General features: G+C 48.3%; 8 protein-coding genes across 8 annotated transcripts; 3 read left to right on the forward strand and 5 right to left on the reverse strand.

The window, feature by feature from the left end:
* Positions 1 to 444: 444 nt before the first annotated feature.
* On the reverse strand, positions 445 to 1,616 carry N7446_006793 (UDP-glucuronic acid decarboxylase family protein; the record flags this gene model as incomplete). Its single annotated transcript, XM_058515540.1, has 4 exons — positions 445 to 1,049; positions 1,113 to 1,303; positions 1,375 to 1,514; positions 1,575 to 1,616. The coding sequence occupies 4 exons, from the start codon at positions 1,614 to 1,616 to the stop codon at positions 445 to 447; spliced, it is 978 nt and encodes a 325-aa protein (XP_058372718.1).
* A 1,695-nt stretch (positions 1,617 to 3,311) lies between these two features.
* N7446_006794 (GNAT family N-acetyltransferase) lies at positions 3,312 to 4,037 on the forward strand (the record flags this gene model as incomplete). The annotated part of the gene is made up of 1 exon (XM_058515541.1): positions 3,312 to 4,037. One exon carries the CDS (start codon positions 3,312 to 3,314, stop codon positions 4,035 to 4,037), a length of 726 nt encoding a protein of 241 aa, XP_058372719.1.
* A 134-nt stretch (positions 4,038 to 4,171) lies between these two features.
* N7446_006795 (Zn(II)2Cys6 transcription factor domain-containing protein) lies at positions 4,172 to 5,457 on the reverse strand (the record flags this gene model as incomplete). Its single annotated transcript, XM_058515542.1, has 2 exons — positions 4,172 to 4,851; positions 4,911 to 5,457. 2 exons carry the CDS (start codon positions 5,455 to 5,457, stop codon positions 4,172 to 4,174), a joined length of 1,227 nt encoding a protein of 408 aa, XP_058372720.1.
* A 285-nt stretch (positions 5,458 to 5,742) lies between these two features.
* N7446_006796 (NmrA/HSCARG family protein) lies at positions 5,743 to 6,660 on the forward strand (the record flags this gene model as incomplete). Its single annotated transcript, XM_058515543.1, has 1 exon — positions 5,743 to 6,660. One exon carries the CDS (start codon positions 5,743 to 5,745, stop codon positions 6,658 to 6,660), a length of 918 nt encoding a protein of 305 aa, XP_058372721.1.
* Positions 6,661 to 6,743: 83 nt separating this feature from the next.
* N7446_006797 (Zn(II)2Cys6 transcription factor) lies at positions 6,744 to 8,728 on the reverse strand. Its single transcript, XM_058515544.1, has 6 exons — positions 8,672 to 8,728; positions 8,247 to 8,624; positions 7,883 to 8,190; positions 7,694 to 7,827; positions 7,002 to 7,638; positions 6,744 to 6,953 (listed from the first exon to the last, which is right to left on the reverse strand). The coding sequence occupies exons 1-6, from the start codon at positions 8,682 to 8,684 to the stop codon at positions 6,909 to 6,911; spliced, it is 1,515 nt and encodes a 504-aa protein (XP_058372722.1). The 5' UTR covers positions 8,685 to 8,728; the 3' UTR covers positions 6,744 to 6,908.
* Positions 8,729 to 9,258: 530 nt separating this feature from the next.
* On the reverse strand, positions 9,259 to 15,487 carry N7446_006798 (tetratricopeptide repeat protein; the record flags this gene model as incomplete). The annotated part of the gene is made up of 3 exons (XM_058515545.1): positions 9,259 to 9,891; positions 9,952 to 14,988; positions 15,041 to 15,487. 3 exons carry the CDS (start codon positions 15,485 to 15,487, stop codon positions 9,259 to 9,261), a joined length of 6,117 nt encoding a protein of 2,038 aa, XP_058372723.1.
* Positions 15,488 to 17,554: 2,067 nt separating this feature from the next.
* N7446_006799 (uncharacterized protein) lies at positions 17,555 to 18,288 on the reverse strand (the record flags this gene model as incomplete). Its single annotated transcript, XM_058515546.1, has 2 exons — positions 17,555 to 17,995; positions 18,073 to 18,288. 2 exons carry the CDS (start codon positions 18,286 to 18,288, stop codon positions 17,555 to 17,557), a joined length of 657 nt encoding a protein of 218 aa, XP_058372724.1.
* Positions 18,289 to 18,896: 608 nt separating this feature from the next.
* On the forward strand, positions 18,897 to 19,313 carry N7446_006800 (uncharacterized protein; the record flags this gene model as incomplete). Its single annotated transcript, XM_058515547.1, has 1 exon — positions 18,897 to 19,313. The coding sequence occupies one exon, from the start codon at positions 18,897 to 18,899 to the stop codon at positions 19,311 to 19,313; it is 417 nt and encodes a 138-aa protein (XP_058372725.1).
* Between the last annotated feature and the right edge of the window lie 408 nt (positions 19,314 to 19,721).

Genomic DNA, 19,721 nt, shown 5'->3' on the forward strand with positions numbered 1-19,721 from the left:
CGTTCAATACCATTACATGCCCGACCAGTTTTTACAGTCGCAACGCAAATCCTTCCAGATGGTATTTCGTCGATCTGCTATCAGTACTGTCTTCACCCTGGCATATGGGCGAAGATTTCCCCATGTCGAGGGTGAGGAAACCTAGAAAATTGAGAAGTTTACTGCAGTGCTTGCAGACAATCTACATAAACTATGTGGACGCTTTTCCAACAATCGACTACTTTTGCTCCGACCACTTGCTCCGACCACTTGCACCGTGAAATTGCATAGGAGACCGTCTATTTGGTGAGACTTCATAAATTTTTGTCAATTTTACGCATGAGTGATTGTCCACTAATTCTTGGGACTGGACAAAGGATGCCCCGGGATAAAAGATCAATGACTTTCTCCATTAAACTTGCACTTGTGCTAGTTTCGCTCCTAGAAGATAGTCCTCCCGACCATTCAGTCAGATCGGCTTTCATTGATATGCCACTCAATAGTCCTCCTCAGCCCTTCCTCCAGCTGAACCACAGGTTGCCAATTTAACACCTCTCTCGCCAAAGCAATATCCGGTCGACGAACGGCAGGATCATCCACAAGTGGTGGGAGATGCGAAATTGAAACTCGAGGTTGGCACGTCATGCGCGAAACAAGATCGATAACAAGCTCAGCAAGTCGCTCTATAGTAAACTCCCCATCATTTCCAATGTTCACCGGCCCCTTGCTATAGCCACTGTTCATGAGAGTATAAAGTCCCTGCATGCAATCCGTAACAAACTGGAACGACCGTGTTGCCGTACCATCTCCTGTGATTTTGAGGTCTTCCCCAGCTAATGCAGATGCAATGAAGCTCGACACCACTCGTCCGTCGCTGGCGCCCATGCGTGGTCCATATGTGTTGAAAATGCGGGCGATACGGATGTCAATGTCATGTTGCTCGCGGTATGCATAGCAGAGAGCTTCAGCGACGCGTTTTCCTTCGTCGTAGCAGGCTCGTGGACCGAATGAATTCACGTTGCCCCAGTAATGTTCCGTTTGGGGGTGAACAGATGGGTCACCGTAGACTTCTATTTTCTCGTAATATTTTTGGTTAGAAATAGCGGAGACCTGAAAAGGCCTGGCTCACTTACCTGAAGTGCTTGTGTGTAGTATTCGAATACTACTTGATCTTGCGAGCTCTAGGAGATTTCGAGTCCCGAGGAAACATGTGTTTAGAGTCGAAATCGGATCTTTTTGATAGTGAACTGGACTTGCTGGACAAGCTAGATTGTAGATTTGGTCGAGCCCTTCTAGCGCTGGAAGTGAACAATAAATATTGTGACTATTTTTGTCAACGGTGCCGTTAGCGATCTGTAGAAATCTTCTTTGTACATGGCTCATGATGGTGTTTACTTGAAAAATTCGAATCGAGGGTGATTGCTCAAGTGCTGCAAGTTTTTGGATGAGCCACTTTGGAAATTGTCTAACCCGATCACTGAATGGCCTTTTTGAAGGAGGAAATCGACCAAATTGGATCCAAGAAAACCCGCTGCCTATGTATAGAGTAAGCATCTGTCGACTATATGGAGTAGCTGTCTTCGATTGTCGCTTACGCCTGTCACGAGCACTTTGAGCGGACGTTCGTTCTTATCCATGGAGTTGTTTGCAAATATTCTGTATATTGATAGCCAACAAGGATCAATTAAACAAGAAAGTTGACACGGAAATCCAGCCTACAATGTAACTACCGTGTAACAGTCTTTCCCGGGGCTGGGAATCAATGGTCATGCGATCTCGTCTCCGGTATTCTGCATAACGAACCGCTGGAACTGTGGCTGTATCTGCAGCCAAGGAATCCAACCGTGCCTCTGGATTATTGTTTGGCGACATTAAACCTGTAATAAAGCGGAGCTGCCTAACCCGAATAGTATATAAGATTGATGATCTTATGAGGAACCATGTCCGTGCATTGGCACATTTACAGCCAGCCACCGTTCCTCTTGCAACAGAATGCAAGGATTATAGTCATATGTAAGTTAGTGCTACTAGCCTTGCTTCAAGCTTATGAGACACGTCACATACGTATACGTTGGCTACGAGCTAGGCTACTAGAGTAAAAATGTAGCTTTGAATATATTAGAGGTCTTCTTACTTGATTTAAGATGGGCCAATTGTAATAAAAGTTGTATTACCCCCTGTGCGGCTTTGCTTGCGCAAAAGTTTGTGTTGGCAACAGAGCTCGAAACAGTGGCCGCATAGATCGAGCTGATAGCGATAAATATCTTGACCCCCGGGACGCTGGTGAGAAGTAAGGGAAAAAGGTAATAGGCGACGTTAAACGTACCCGCGACATTAACCTCAAAGGCCTTTTTGAAGTCAAGAGGAGATTCAAATTTTGGGATCAGAGGACCGCAAAACGCCAAACAAGCAACGTGGACGACATTGAGTTAACTGTGAAGCTAGATTCTGATCATAAGAGCCAGGGCCTCAACGCTTGCAGAGGAAGTGGTTTCGCATTCAACCATCTCAACTCTGATTGATGGGTTGACTGTACGGATCTCGCCTGCGAGCTCATCGAGAACTGAAGACTCCTGGGAACACTGGCGCCGGCGCTGGCGTATGCCCGGGAAATACCGCCAGCTGAATCGCCTCATGCACCGATGATGAAGACAACAAACAAAGGAGGAAATTGGACATTGCGAGATCAAGGGCTGGGTATAACAAGACGTAGTTGGTCTCAAAATTCGAGGTGAGCTCCGCAATATGTTGGCTCGGGTTCGATTGTCAGCCATATTTGCGGGAAACTCCAACCAGAGTTGGAGAAACGATGAAGATGGGATGGGAGGGAGGGTCTTGTGAGAGAGATACTGACGGGGCAGAGCAAATAATTATCAAATGGCATACCTATGGCATCGACATGCGGGCGTGACTACCATTAAGCTATACTGACGATGTGACTTTCAGTTCTCAAGGCTCGACTATGGTCAGACATGGTCATCCTATATCTGTGCCCGTGACCGAGCTCGACGAGGAAATAGCCAGACCAAGGCATGTTGTTGGTTGACTCATAGACTACTGCAATGCTTGAGCTCTGATGCTCTTCAACGGCTCGTGGTGATTCAAACGGGCCTATATTAGTTCGAGGAGCCGTCGAGAGCCGCGATGTTAGGGCCCACCAAGTCCCGAGGTCCGGCCAAAGTGGGGATGACTCAGAAAAGACGCCCAGGCGTAACCTCGCCAGCTCTCCTATAATTTGAGTCAAGTCCATGGTATATTGATATCTGCAGTCACCAAGATACCTGATTCTCCAGTCTATAGTCTTGACACAACACCCCACACGGTATTTTGAAATGACGGCATCTTCTGTCTTCCATTTCCCCATCCACGGGGCCTCAAATGACCGCCTCAAGCTCGTCGCCTTCAACCCAGAGCAGCATTGCGAGACATTCTTCCGTCTATCCTCCCCACATCCAGAGCTATACGCGCATATGCCCATGTTGGCTCCAAGCTCAGCAGCCGAGCTCAAAGCCCGCTTCTACGACAAATCACCAGGCAACATTCTTTCATTCTCTAATCCTGAGTCATTTGCCTTCGCCATTATCGACAAGACACGCCCTGCATCTGCCGAGGATCCAGAAGGTGAATTGGCTGGTACGGTGAGCTTGATCCGGACCTCGCCCACAGATCTGTGCGCAGAGATCGGCTTTATTGTAATCCTACCGCCTTACCAACGTACCCATGTGGCAACGAACGCGGTTGGACTTGCTTTACAACTTGCTTTAGATTCTGCGGAGCAGGGTGGGCTTGGATTGTGCAGAGTTCATTGGTCGGCGAACTCGATGAATCTTGCTAGTGTTAAGCTTGCTGAGAGGATGGGATTCAAGCTGATTGGAATGATTCCTTGGCATATGCGATTTGTGAAAGGGAAGGTCAATGGGAAAATTGGGAATGGAAAGGGCCTCCCGCCTGGAAGCGATCCTGAAGATCTGTGGAGGGATACATTGAGCTTCAGTCTGGGATGGGACATGTGGAGAGACGGTGTCAGAGAAAAGATTGAGAAGGCAATGGCTCGATGAACGAAAAGCATATTGTAACAGGAAGATGAAATGTCACAGTTTCAATTGGAATACATATAAATCCAAGGCTGGTTATTCTTTAAAGTCTGTTCAAGTTTGTACAAGAGGCATTCGGGAAAATATAAAAGCAAATATCACAAAGATCCACCCCGTGAATAAAACCAAGCCTTAGTCTCATCAATACCAAGCTTCGTAACGAGTAACATCCTCCCAAACAAATCCACATCATCAGGCTTCGCATCCTGAAGAAGATCGGAAAAGTCCGCATTATACACTATAAAATGCTGGTTCTCAGTCCAAGCAACCGCAAAATCAAAAGCACTCTGCGCATTCCACAAATGCGCAGATTGGTACCATGCAAGTTCAAGTCCGAGCTTCCCGTCACAGACCGGGGCTGGTCTCCCTTGCATAAAGTTATGTATGGATACAAAATAGAACACCATCATCACAGTGCGCCGAGCTGATTCTTGGAAGACCCACGAATCCCAGAAATTCATGACGGGGTCCATGGTTATGGGGAGCAATTCCAATGGCTCTGATGGGTGGGGTAGATGGATGCAACTTAGTAGGGACTCTACTGAGGTTTCCAATACATCAAATAAGCATTGCGAAGATGGCTGTGATCGTGTAGTTCCGTCAAACAATCGCATGATAAGGTATAGGATAAGGGCGTGGACTCGAGCGAGGAGCTCTAGAGGTGTTATAGGTGGTGGTGAGGATAAAAGATTATTGATGCGGGAGTCAAATATTGACATGAGTACCGGTGCATTGATTTCGTTCTTGGTCATGTAGAGAGAACAGCAAGTGAACACATCTAAAACATTGTGAGTGGTATGCTTTTGAGGACATTCAATTCGGAGTGATCACACTTACCTTGCATTTCTTTCGGCATGTTACTTTTATAGAGCTGGCGATGACACCATGGGGTCTGTGTTTCAGTGACCATCATTTTGGGAATATCCTTGAGTACATCAACCGCAAATTGAATCCGATTGGCAAAGATGCCAGACAGAGGCTTTGGTGGGTTTGTTCGTGGCGAGGCCAATTCAAAGCCATGTAATGGTGGAGAATTCTCAAATAAATCGACGCGTTGGTCTGGAGGGAGTATTGTGATGTACCGAAACGGCGAATGGACCACGACAGGCTGGAGCGAGCCCACATTGATCACCGCCATAAGATCGGCGTCGGATGGATATGGGGTCATAGTACCGTCAAGAATCCCATAAGTATCCATGAGGGGGGTGTTATCAATTATCTCGGAGTAGGCTAGGGGCACTCTGCCGGGGTACATGCATTGGATATTCCTTTGCATACACCGCGAGCATGCTGGGAATGCCAAGTCGCAGCGCCGTTTAGCTGTTTTGCATGCCTCGCAGGACTTGCGCCGCGGAGGAGGCTTGGTCTCTGTAGTCTGTAGCATGGTAAAAACAGTGAAATTGATAACCGTGAGAAAAGTCGCTGGAGGAATGTTCTACGATGGGCCACGACAGCGGAATTCCGCACGCTAGTCAAATGAGGCTGTGGCGCGCCAATCAGAAGTCGCTCGGGTTTAGGATTAGCGGCGGAGTTAGTGGAGTTCCGCCATCTATAGGAAATGCCGATGTTGAATGCTGCTGGAATGGTATATAAAGCATGCGATATCTGTAGGTCTGATGGAATTTCACAACTATCTATACTACTCTCATCATAACCTCATTGACTCAAAATGTCCTCTCCAACCGTCTTCGTCTGTGGTGCCACTGGCACTCAAGGAGGTGCTCTCATCGATCATTTACAAAAACACGACATCAAAGTCCACGCAATTACCCGGTCTTTGAATTCTCCCGCTGCACAGCGCCTCCAAAAACTTGGTGTAGCAATCTCCGAGGGTGATTTCGACAACGATGAATCTGTCAAGCAAAACATGACCCACTGCACCAGTCTCTTCCTCAACCTGATGCCTGCACTGACAGACCTCAATACAAGCCTTGAGCAAGCCCGCCGCCTTCTCAAAATTGCCAAAGAGGCCGGCATCAAACAAGTCATCTATACCAGCGGTGTGTCTGCCAACGATCCCTCGCGCAACAAACACTGGGATCCCAACGGCATAATCAGCCAGATGATGCTCAACAAACAAGCAATCGAGCACGAAATTCGAAATACAGGATTTGAGACTTGGACTCTTCTACGACCGGGCAATTTCATGACCAACTTCCTGTTCCCAATGAACCAAATGTACCAGGGTTTGGCAGAGAACGGGGTATTCACCACAGCTCTCGCACCGGATACCGTGCTGCCCATGGTTGACCCGAACGATATCGGCCAATTTGCTGCTGCGGCAGTTCTTGACCCTGTCAAGTTCAACAACCAGGAGATCGAGATCGCATCGGAATTCATGGGAGCGGAGGAGATAATGCGAGCCTTGTCGCGTGCGACCGGAAAGGATTTCAAGGCCATCTTCATGTCTGATGAAGAGATCGATAAGCAGAGAGTTATCAATCCCTTCGTTGCAGGCCAGCTCATGATGCGCGGTATGTCCTCGTTCGTGGATTTGGAGAAAGTGAAGGCGTGGGGTCTACCTCTCGGAACTTTTGATCAGTTTTTGGTGCGTGAAAAAGCTAGAGTTAATGCAAGCTATCCGTGAGAGCCTAAGCACTTTATGGGAGAAAAGATGGGATGCGAAGGTTCGAAAGCGAGGGTGCATCAGGAATTGGATATTGTCTGGCAGTTTGGCTTTTCCGAAATTGATGAAATTGATGCCTGCGTTCCTTATGTTTGGAATAGTGCTTGGTTTGAGTGAATATATTCTGATCACGTTCGTCATCGGAGTAGACAACCGTGTAACTTAATACCGATTGCATCTCTTAATACCCCCAAGATCCATGGACCAAATTAAATAATCAAATAATCATGCTGGCGATCTGATCCGGTGCGAGTCTGAAGCAGTCAGCGACGGAGAAACCCCCAAGTAGATCGAAAACTTACAAACGACATCCAAGGAACGTTCCGATTATCATCTTTCGCCTGTTTCCCACGTGCATCCCAAACAGACTGAAGTAGTGATATTGGTGTGGGATGTCCAAACCCTGCCCTGACCTTGATATGTTCGAGCCGCAGGAGGACATAATGACGAGCATACGAGGATAAAGCATCGGTCCCAGCCATGAATAAAGGCATGACCAGCAGCTCAATCAGATGACAGTCAGGTGGGATTTCCGCAATAGCATCCAAAATGGCCGTCACAGAAGTCTGTATCATCGTTGCTTCAGCTGGTTGGTATAAATCTAACAAGCGAGACGTGTGTAGTATACAAGCGTGTCGAAATGCTTCGGCAATTGCCGGCCATCGTGAATGATCGTTGGGATATACGCCAGGTAATAAACGCCATGTATGAAGATCATACCGGGCGGCATTGAGAAGTCGCTCGTATTGGGGTGTGTCTATGTAGCCTGTTTCATGGGCTTTTGCATGTTCCAGAACAGTACCTATTATTAGGAAGACTTCGCGTGGACATCCGTTGACTTGCTCAAATTTCAAGTCACTTAGATTGGCAATGGTTTCACGAAGAGCAGGAGAGAAACACAGCTTTTGCGGATCTGCCAGAGATCGGATAATATCCAGCCTGTATATTGCGTTAGACTTTGAATGGAATGAAGAGACTGGGCTTGAGAAGTTACCATGCCAGATTTCCTAGGAAGAATATTGTCCGTTCATGGTCCTCGGTCAAAATATCAGATAAGCGTAGCTGGTTGCAAATTGATAGAGCGCCTGTAATGTGAATACCATGAGTAGAGATTCCTGTTTCGAAAATCTTGTTTCAAGTCAACCATCGGGTCTTACTTGGCGATTCTGAATAGATCACTCACATCTTGGAGTAATAGGATCTGTATGGTGGCAAAAATTCCATCACGTTCATTTTCTCCTAACTCGCCAGATATCCCATTCTGTAGCGTTTCTCCAAGGCAGCGGATAGCTCTCGCTTGGTACTCGACTGCTAATGTGTCTCGAAGATAAGCATCATCTTTCTTGATCCCAATATGGCATGCTGTGAGCCCGAGAACTGCATATAGTAGACCAATCTGCTCATATGCTAGCGGTAAGATATAGAGTCTGTAGGGGTTGTCTGCGTCGTCAGTTGGCAGTGCAATCTGATGCGGACATATCTCCCGATCATCTGAAGAAGAACCAATCAGCGATAATCGAATGGGCAATTGAAGAGAATCAACCCACAGTGGGCTAACAAAAGCTCCGTTCGTTCTAGCATTAGTAAATCATCCAACTCCACAGTTCGTCCTCGACTTGACAGCGGATGATCAGTAACCGAATGGCACAATCCATTATCTGGATTGACTAATATAGCGGAAGCCCTTTGGGTGTTGAGTTCTTGTTTGGTTTTTGGAGCATCATTTGCAAGTTGAGTCTGAAAAACGCTGCGGCCTGCAGTAGGAACTGCTTGACCTTTCCACTTCCCCCGTGTGGCTAATCCCGCAAAACGAAATTTCTCTGGATATCCTTTGCATTCAAGACCCTTGGAGATGCATCGTCGACAGGCGGGTTGTGCACGGTCACATTTGCGACACTTTTCACGGCATGTTATACAGGCCGGGCCTTGTATGGTTAGAGCGGGTTCTTCCGGATATAAGCATTTCACGAACCTCCCGAGGGCATGTCCTTGTTTCTTGAAGCTAATGTTGAGATGGAATTGCTTTTTTGTGAGATATGCGTGAAGTACAAAAGGAACGCGATTGGATGATGTCAAAGGGGAAGTGCCACGTGACTATTCCTATACCTGGCGAGTCCTGATGTATGCCAGGCAAATTGGAAGTGTAGTCATAATGCGTATAATAGATAAAGCTTTAGGATAATTACAGAGCACTCTGCTTGATCTTTTTAAGATATTTTGCGTTGGTGACATGTTTGTGGTTGCATTTAACAACTTTCGGGGAATAACTTAATCTCTACAAGGTAGCCACCAACTGGTCAACCAGGATTTTGCTATGAAGAGAATTAGACACCATTTAGTCACTCACTGTAACGACAAAAACTATGATTTACCTTACAATATTCAGAAGCGAACAAGATCTGTCTCAATTAAGTAGCAAGAACGAGAACTAGCAGAAAAGGCATAGATACGGTTTAAACATCAAGTAACTTATCAACCAGAGAACATGAAACAAGAACAAGAACAAACGCTCAATAATCACAATAAAGTCTCCACAGATACAACATCCCATCTCAAATTTTAAGCAGTAATCTGACTCATAGTCAAGACCTTCCCAGTACTAATCTTCCGCAGCTGGTTCTGATGCTTATTAACCTTCCCAACAGTAAGGAAGCCATAGTTAGTAGGCGGCTGCCATAACCCCAAATCATCAGCGCCCTTAGGCTGCCACTTGTCAACACTCTCAAGCGAAGACTGGGACCAAGTCTTCTCAGTCTTCAACTGCTCATTAATGTTCCTAAGGAGATCAGTGTAGAGACTAGACTGCTTAGCCCAACCACCGTTTCGCTGGTAAGCGCGCTTCAAGAGTTCAGTGTGCTGAACTGCAAATGCGCCCATCTCGGCGGATGTCACGTCTGTCTGGGTGTGCGTTACTTGGCGGAGAGCTGTCTCATGCACCGCCATTGCGGCGGCGTAGTTTCCTGTTGCTGTGTATAGCCCCGAGAGCAGAGCGGTGAGCTCCAAGGTGATACGGTCGAATTGGCCCCATACGCGGCCGATGTTGTAGCATAGGTCGGCGCAGAGGCGAATGGCCTGTTCCTTGCGGCCGCAGGAAAACCGGGCTTCGACGAGGCGTCGGCCAATGGAGATGATTGTGTCGGATGACCAGGTCTTTTGGACAATACGGGAGGACCAGAGGTCGTTGAGAACGTACTAGATAGAAATATTAGTTTCTGTTGCAAGACTTGATTAAAGTAGAGAGTGTCTGCTTACCTCGAGATCCTCGAAGTTCTTTTGTTCGCCTAAGAGAATGGTGATTTCGTTGACCTCGCTCACATCCAAATCCGTGAAACGGACACCAGTAGCGCGGTACACAATCAAAATATCCTGAAGCACAACACGAGAGAGCTCTGACATAGCCTTGACCAGTTTAGCATCCGGAGATTTCTTCACGCCGTGACCGAGGAGATACTTGGCAAGCAGGATACCCTCCTTGGTGTTACTGTGAGTGCTGAAGCCATCGACCTGCTGAATAAACTTGTGCAAGATGCTAGAAAGCTCATAGGCCTCCTGGAAGTGGCCTTGCTCAATCTCGTGGTGTATAGCAAGTACAGTCTTTGTAATAATGTGAGTATCATACTCGCGCTTGGTAATCTCAGCAATGGTAATCTGGTAGAAGGCCTGGATGCTGACTTTGCTCGACTGAGTCTTGACGGAGAAGTACTCAGTGAACAGACGGAACAGCTCGGTGTCGGTCTTTTGAAGCTCCTCTGTGGCGTTGCGAGTGCGCTGGAAGTTTAGCAGGCGAACACCACTGATGAAGATAGCGAGGAATTGCTTCTCTTTCCGAGCAGAGTAGAACGACTCGTACAGATTAATCTCGGAGACTAGCTCGGCCATGATCGCGGTGTAAGTGCGCTTTTGGAAGAGCGACTCCTCAAAGGCGACGATGAAGACTGCAACCTTTCGAGATATGGTAGTCTTCTCGGTGCTGGTAGTCTCACGGATCAGACGAGACCGAAGATTTTGCAGGAGAGTCCATGCAGCCTCCTGGTGGCCGACGGTCTTATACATCTGTGCAATAGTCTGGGAAGACTTGTACATGCGCTGAGTGTCTGTCTCTTGCTCAAAAATAGAAGTAGTCGCCGTTGTAAGGGCCTTCACAGCCTCTGTGGTTGAAGTCTTGGTGTTCTGCTTGTGGTAGGATGTCACAAGCTCTTGAAGAGCAGTGAGACTAGTTTGGGACGCGTAGCCCTCTTGCTTGACAGAAGAATGATAGTCCTCTTGATAAAGGGAAACAGCCTTGGAAACAGTCTCGGTGCTGCTCGAATACAACTTAGCAAGCCGCTGCTTGATGATACTGGTAGTCGATGTGGTAGTGGTTGTGCTCGACTCGGTAACCTCGCTAGTGTCGACAGTGGAAGAGAACTTTGAGCTCATCTTGAGCGCGTACTCGTAGAGTGACAGAGACTCTTTTTGGTACTTCTCGCTGGAGTGGCTGATCTCGGCCAGCCTCATGGTAGCCTTATAAGTAGAGACATGGGACTCGCCGTAGATCTTCAAGCAAGTCTCGCGGTAGCTGGTCGCGAGGCTGTGGATCACAGTAATATCCGCCTTTATGTGTGTCTCTAGCATGGATGAGTACCGAGAGTAGATGGTTTCAATATCCTCACTTTCGATGGACAACTCCTGGCCGTGCAGAGTGATGGTCTTCCACAAAATCTCATACACTTGCTGAGCCTCCTTCCAGCGCTTGCTGCTCTCATAGATGGTGCATAGAGCGCGAGCTGCGCGGATGGAGCGGGCATCGAGAGTTTCCTTCTTGCCAAAGGCAACGAAGATCTCGTAGTAGGCTTTTTCTGCCTCTGCTTCTTGATGATACTTGATAGCACGGTCACCCCAGCTGTAGAGGGCCTGGATAGTCCGCTCATCTGTCTTACCAATTTGGGTCGACAGCACCTTGTAAATCTCCTGGTACATAGAGGTGACCTTGGAGAACTGGTAGGTAGTCTCATAGAAGGAGATGACATCCTTGGTGACACTGGTGAAAAGTTCGTCTTTGACAGAAACCGATGAGATGACAGACTTGAAAGTATTCTCATAAACAGTAGAAGCCTTCTCGATCTGCAAGTTCTTAAAGTAGACTTGGGCAAGGCTGATGGCCTGTCGAGCCACCCGGGTAGTCTCAGAGGTGAGCTTAATAACGGAGGTCTTGCTTTCAATACCGGACCAGATGCGTTGCATCGCGCGCTGGTGAATCTCAATGGCCTTCTCGTACTTGCCCTGTTGAACGTACGATTCGGCAATTGTCTCTGCCATCTGGATAGTAGAAGCAACAGACTTCTTGGAAACCGAGGTTGACTGAGAAGCCGTCTCGAAAACCTCACGCAAGAGCCCAAACTGCTGATGTGACTGAACGGTAGTGGAGGATGATGATCTCGAGGAAGTGCTGGAGCGACTCGTAGTTATAGACTCCTGGACAATCTCACTCAGAGCCGAGGCAACAGCAACAGTGGAAGAGTTGCTGGTGCGCTTTTCAGATTTGTACTGACTCCAGAGAGAAGAAAGAGCTGACTCGGCCAAGGAGTACCACTTCTGTGTCTTGATGTGAGACGTGAATTTCTCAATGGTCGAGCTGAGGCTCTCAAAGCGAGAGGATTGCTGCTGCAGAGATACCCACATGCCACTGACAATGCTCTCGGCCTCGTCCTTGCGGCCGTGCTTGGTGAGGAACTCGGAGTATTTTAGAGTCACATCCACCTGCTGCTTGATCACCGACTCAGATGTCTGCTCCACACTGGACAGACTCTGCCAGAGCTCAAAGAGACTGGATTCGGCACGGGTGATCTCACCGCGCTGCTCGAAGACTTCCACACTGGAAATAGTAGATGTGATGCGACGCTCATCAGTGACCTCCAGATGCTGGATGTTGTACTTATGGCGGGTCTGCATGACTTCAGAAACAAACTCCGACTTGCCGAAGTACTGCAGCTGTTCAAAGAAGATGTCGGTAGTCTCCTGTGTCTCAGAAGAGAAACGGCCATAGCGGGTTATGCTCAACTCATATAGCTCCTTGCAAACGGCGGCAGCTGCCTCAATGTTCTTGACATCAACGTAGAGCTGAACAAGCGAGCGAGTGTACTTGATGGTCAGATCGTGAGAGACACCCCGCTCTTCTTTGGTTCGCTCGATCAAGTAGCGGAGTATAGTCTCCTTCTTCCTAATAATTGTGGTCTCCTTAATGTCAACCTTGGTCATAGACTGCATGAAAAGCTCAGCAGTAGCCTTGACCACGCTGCTCTGTGAGCCAAGGAGTTTCTCGCTAAGTGCCCAAGACTCATAGAGATAGTCCACACTGGTTCGAAGACCGAGGATGTGGGTCAGACGACCTTGGAGCACGAGGCTTTGCAGCAAGGACTGAGAGACATCATTGAATAGCAAGCGACGGAGCTTAATAGACAGAGACAAGAACTCCTCGGCGGTATGCAAGGAGAACTGGATCTGCTGGGTGCTGGTCTCGAGCAGAGCCAAGAGAATTGAATCAGGCAGACATTGCTTGAAGGTGGCAGTGAGCTTGAAAGTATCCTTGCCTTCCATCATGGGAGACAAGGAGAAATGAGCGGGCCAGTAACGTACGGTATACTCAAGCAACTCATAGCGATCGAAGAAGTGGTTCTGAGTTGACGGGCTGACAGTGACGGAAGACACCTCTAGGTCATCCTGGACATGGAACTTCACATATGCCAGACAGCGGGTGACGATATCATAGTGAGCTTCCTTCAAGTGGAATGGGAAGCCACCGTTGTTTGTGAAATCGGTAACCGCGCTAGCCACGGTGATCAAGTGTTGGCGCAAGACGGGATAACGGAAAGATATGACACCGTCACAAACAGTTACAAAGGTTCCGATGGCGCTGAGAATATCTTGAGTGGTGTCGCCAATGTGGTGCACAGGTTCCATGCGCTTGGTGTCAGTCTCAAACAAGGCGCGTACCTCGCTGACACGGAATGGACGGTGAGATGCCAGAGTCCAAGCCAGTAGAGAACGAGTGTCTGTGTCCTGGAGATTGATGGTGGCGAGTAGCTTGTTGAATACCTCGCTCAGAGACGCAGGGGTAGATTGCACAGCCGATAGGATGTCAGGAAAGGTTCGCAGCTTAGTGAGGCTAGAGACTACCATCAGAGCCCAGATGAAGGATCCCTGGGACTTTTGGACAATAGTTTTGAGGATTTCTTCCCGGTCGTTGGGCTTGAGGACATTGAATGGTCCGATAGATTCCAAGGTAGTCGAAATGACAGTCTTGATGTCCCCAAGCACATGAGCTGGCTCGATAGTGAAGTTGTGCGTTCCCTGGGGAAGCGAACAGCGGAGAGGTCGTGACAGCACAACTGCTCGTACACCAGAACTATGCGAAGTGAGACGAGAAAGTTGGCTCAACACACGGGGAACAGAGTCTGAAGGACTAGAAAGCTCACTCAGACCATCAATGAGGATTGTTACATCACGGAGGCTCTTTGAGGCGACCAAAGCGGCATTCCAAAGAGACTCTTCGATATCCTTGGTTGAGGTACTAGAGCTAGCGATGCGGATGGCCTGGTCAAGAGCCTCGAGAAAGGCAGCATCTCCGATCTGGCGATCCAAGAGCTGAAGCAGCACGCCTTTGATGACGTTGATGCTAGTGGCGGTCTCGCTGATGTCCTCGTGGATTCTGTAGACGACCACGTCTGTGTCATCCCCGTCAGGGGAGGAGTGCAATTTGTCCACAATCCACTGTGATAGGACAGTCTTTCCACTGCCGACACCACCGTTGATGACAGTCAGGCCTGGACGGCGAATCTGCTGCTGAGCCAAGTGACTCCCAAACCACTCGCAGGTGTACTCAGCTGCACGGGGCTGGCGAGCAGACAGAATGGCAGAGACAGCACGGTCGTGGAAAGAGAGGAACTCGCGAATCTCTCGGACTTTGACCACCGGGTTTGTGGTAAACTCCAAGGTAGCAGAGCTGCTGGTCCACAAGACTTCGATAAGTGAAGCACGGTGAGACTGGAAGGAATGAATGTGATGAGAGAAACGAGCATGGAAATCTGATACATCAACAGCTCGAGAGAAATTGTGCGCCTTGCGGTAATAGTGTACGCTCACATTACAAATGAGCTCAACGAGATCGGAGTAAGCGGCAACAACCTCACTCTGGGCATCAGTGACCGATTTCTGAGAGCGCCATTGAGCTGTCAGACGGGAAACATCCTGCGCCAGGTTGTGGAAAGTGCCAAAGACATAGGAAAGAAGATCGATTTGATCAGGACCGAGCTATATAAGATCAGTCTCTATACACGATTTCGAGACAGACATGGCAACTTACCGAAAGCAAGACTAGACAAGAACCCCACATAGACTGGGCAGCCTCCTCGGAGTATAAGGCGAAGGGTTGAATTTCCTTAGATAGTTGATCCAGTTGAGCAATGAGATAGGCAGTCCACTTGAACACACGGTCCAACTGGCTACCATCACGGGGCATGTAGCGCAGACGTTCAATGGCAATGCTATCGAAGACATCATCGGCCACCTTCACACTCTCCAGTATGGAGCGAGCTTCAACGTCCAACTTGCCGAAGACGCGAGATGTCATTCGATAGTTCAGCTCACGCAGAACACCAAGACGGTTTGACTCCGAGTGGCCATTGGAAACAACAGTTGTGTGGCCATTGCTGATTGGGAAGAACTGGGCCTTCTTTAACGCAGCCACGCCATTGCCATTGGAAGGGGCGGGCACTGGAACGGAGGTGACGTTCTCAATCTGGGCAGCCATGTTGATATTCTGTTATAGTTTGCTGTGCATTTAGTCCAATTGTCAGTGTATATTTAGACGGCCCAACCCAGCAGCACAACTTACGGTTATACGCTTTTCTGATTTTTATGATAGAACGGGTTTGCGTGAAGGTTTGCTGGTAAAGCTATGCGAGCATATCAGATGGAGAGGGTATAAAACTAATGAAACACAAAATTATAAAAGGAAAGGTGGTATAGAAACAAAACAGATGCTTTGAAAATGGAAGAAGGTAATTCCCTGGCAAACAAATTTCCTCGGGCTCCCATCCTATATAAGTAGATATAGCAGAGCTACCCCCTGTCATTCACCAGCCCAGACGCCTACCGGGGGAGCAGCAATGAAAATCAGGCAAAACGGTAACACCGGCTGAGAATAGAAGGGGCTGCATTGCCGGGCTTCTGAATTGGGTCTGTACAGAAAGCCACCAGACATGGATAGGGAACGGCAACAAATCAGAGGAATCATGGTAACGACCAGAAGACGGACAAGGATAGCGCCGGTTTCACCGACTGCACACCATCAGATGGCGCTTTCCTACTTGGAATTTGGCAGACCATCACATAGAGGCGTCGAGACTATCGAGGCGCAGGCGTCTGAGAAGATGTTGAGCTCGGGGAGGCGGATACGCCGAAATGCTACCATTGAGCAATACATTGGGTAGGTTGAGTGGCCGTTGAAGTGCCGTTCTGGTATATCCGTGCATAAGATAGAAAGCTACCTAGGGGTTTACCGAAACGGGCGTGCGTGGCATCAAAGAAACAGCCATACATGGGATGAGACTGCAGTGAGACCTCAAAAGCATATTCGCCCTGCTATCAGATTGTCAGACACAGTCGGCGCGAAACTTTACCTTTACGAGACATAACTTATAGTTGGTTATTATCATCTCAAGGGTTTCTTCAGCATTTGTCTGGCATTGTTTTCAAGACCATTTTTGACTGTAATCGTGAGTAGACGCCTACTCAATCAACAAAGAATGTATATAATTCCTACTGAAAATACCCCATGTAAAACGCATAGTCCATATGAATAGTCAGATTATGCCCAATGGGCAAACAACGCCGAGATCTAGGCCGCAGGGTTGCTGCGAACCACCTCAGAGCTCGTGCTGCTCGGGGCAGCCGTGGTTGTGGCTTGCGCAAACACACCATATCCTGCAAGCCCTTGGTTTAGCGCTTTGAAATGCTCCAATGACAAAAGTACGGAATGTCTGGGAGTCAAAGGACAGCATACCAGGGTTTTCTTCAGTTGTGTAGTTTCTCCACAAATTCTTCCAAGGACTCCTTAGCAAGGCAAAATCCTTTCCCCGAGGGTTTGTTCGGCCCAAACTTGGGTTGTTTTGCATGGTCAGCTCGCATATTCAGGGGTGAACATCATTGGACGCCATTTTGGACCGAACTGGGTTTGGATCTACCGGAAGTGGGGAGGGTCTAGCTACGCCACAGCAGAAAGATAGAATTTGACAGCTGGGAGCCAGGATTATAGCTATTTACTCTAGAACTTAACAGTAAGCCCGTATCCTCTTCCGGAGCAAGTCATTTTTGCCGAGTCGCGAACCCGGGAGATTATTGAATCCAAGTCCTGCAGGTTTGAGCAGACCAAGTGTACCAGCGTATCGGAAGACATAGCATTCTCGAAATTGCCATACAAATCGCCGTAAATGGGGCCACTTGCATACAAATCCGAACTCACAGAGGTCAGATGTAGCGGGGAGTTGGCAGGGATTGTCCATTGGCTCGAGTGGGATCCACTGTTCGTCCGGTGTTCCCTAGCGTGATCGAAATAATACAGACAGGCGCTAAGAATAAAGAATACAGTATATTTGGGGTTAAATTGGCCGAGTTATCGTTATCACGCTTTTATGCTATGCGGAGTGCTGCAAGTCCGAGTGTCGAATGAGGTGGATACTAAGTATACTCCGGAGTATAGTCCGAAGAATACCCTTCCCGAAGTATACAATCCGTGTCCGCAAACCCTAACTTGCATGTCTCTATTCCCCGCTTGTAAAAGATCGTAAATACATGAATTCCAAGTCTAGTATTACATTCATGACTCCGCCATGACTCGCTTAAGGCGAATTTCCAGGCCCTGGGAACCGGGCGGAAGATCGGCTCCATTATCATGCTGGTCAAAATACAAGCGCCAAATCTCGCGGCCATTGCCGATCTCAAGGTCTGTCTCCGCTTGATCTCGCGTGTCATCTTCAGGCAACCGAACCGCCAGCCACCCTTCCCATCCCTCCAGCGTCATGTATTGCTCGTCTTTCGTCCAGTCAAAGGGCCCACACACGTGGCCTTCAGTGTCGGGACGCCCTCCCCAGCGCATCTCGTGCGTGTTAGCGTCCAAGAACACCCATCGCAAGGTGGGGGTCTCTTCGCCAGTAATCGTCACCACACCGGATGTATTGTTCGGAGGGAAATCAGGGTGGGTGTAGAAGCCACCATTGAAGGGAGACAACGCAGAGCTGGGTTTCTTGGAGATATAGAGCTGCGACGAAACAACTGGTTAGCATGATTTTTTGTTTGTTTTCTTTTTCTCTGTTTCATATGCATGACGATACTTACTTTCCCGTCTTGCCCCACATATACACGGGCATTCTGGACTTGGCCGCGTTGGCTCTCTGTGCCCTGACTGAGAGCACATGTGGCCACCAAGTGGCATCGCTGCTTGCGAGCTGAGGTCTTTCGGTTTTCCTCTTGGTCGCGTGTACCCTGGGTAGCTTCGTTTAACCCAATCATGGTTGGCAGCATAGACGCCATCATGACTATTCCGAGAACCATAGCGGATGATGTGATATTGATGTCAAAATTTCAAGATATCGTCCGAATGTGTATATGGGAAAGATGCGCAGGCGTATGGATCTAACAGCTAAATACCGAGCTTTCAGCTCTCCCTAGCGCTGTGGGGAATAGATGGCACTAGGAGTGAACATGTCCACTTTTACTCCATACATTGCATCATCTTTTCTGCAGCTAAACAAATTGATGCATGCAGGTATTCACGGCACAGACTCAAGATGAGAGTGAGGAGGTTTGCAGATCCTCGAGCTCATTCAGCTATGTTATCATAGCACAGCGAAGTGGGACCTAGATAGATTGTTCTGTCAAATAAACAGAACTTTCATGGCCACAGCGGCCTATATATTTTTTACTGTCTCGTCTGGCTGTTCTCAGAGTATTTCTTCTAGTCCCCTGTCTTCTTCTCCGCTCAATCTCCAACCTCACGTCAACCCTAAGCCCTGTCCCTTAAGACCACAATGTCTGCCAGGTATATCTAACTCCCTTTACTTCAACCCAACTCCCCCATCCCATTCCAAATGATCCTCTTCCCACTTAATCCCTTCTCATAACACCCAATCCTCTCCCTCTCTTATACAAAAGCACCCACAATGGCAAACAAGGCAACAAAAAAGTCCAAAAAGCCAAAGAACACCCAACCTCCACCCCCGATCGACCCCCCAAACCACGATCAGCCACCGGAAACCACCCAATCTCCAACCGATACATTTCCCATGGGCTTAAGTGAAACTGACTTCCCCCCGCTCCCACACAGCCCCGTCACCGACAACCTCGCTCTGGGCGGCCGCCAGGCCCGCAACGACGACAATATCGTCGGCACCGCCGGCGAGGCCACTAAGGAACTCCTCCCTAACGATGGAATGCAAGTCCCCGGCGTGACTGCCGGCACACCCGGCAAAGAGGAGAAGAACAGCTTGCAGATCAAGATCCACCTCAACCTGCACGCCAAGGTCCGTCTCGATCTCGACGCTAAGCTTTACGGTGATGTTGTCATTGGACTGCTGTAACGATATATTGCTTTTAATTTGAATTGGTGTCCTGGGTATGAGATGTAGGTGTTTCGTTCCTGTATCTGCTGCTCTGGTTCGGCTTCTAACCGTTTTATGTTAGGCCTATATGGCTTGAATTGGGATTTGAACGGGAGACTATGACTCTGGCCAGTAACCGTGCTATTTCTTAGAAATATATGGTTGTATTTAAATGACTTGTTCCTCTTGCGTGGTTACCATAGCGTGAAACGTGGTGGGTTTTCTGTTTTAACCTTCCGGATATTGGTACCTTTGCTATATTTCAACACGATATCAATAAGCTAGTATGGCAAGGGAGGCAATAAGGGGTGTTCTACCGTAGTGGAAGACAGTGACAGATTCCTTATGCTCATATACATGCCCCGGTTTTCAGATCCTCAGCTCTAC

The sequence above is a fragment of the Penicillium canescens genome (assembly GCF_028828765.1).
Source record: "Penicillium canescens strain IBT 15451 chromosome Unknown utg000004l_segment0_segment0, whole genome shotgun sequence".
Lineage (NCBI taxonomy): Eukaryota > Fungi > Ascomycota > Eurotiomycetes > Eurotiales > Aspergillaceae > Penicillium > Penicillium canescens.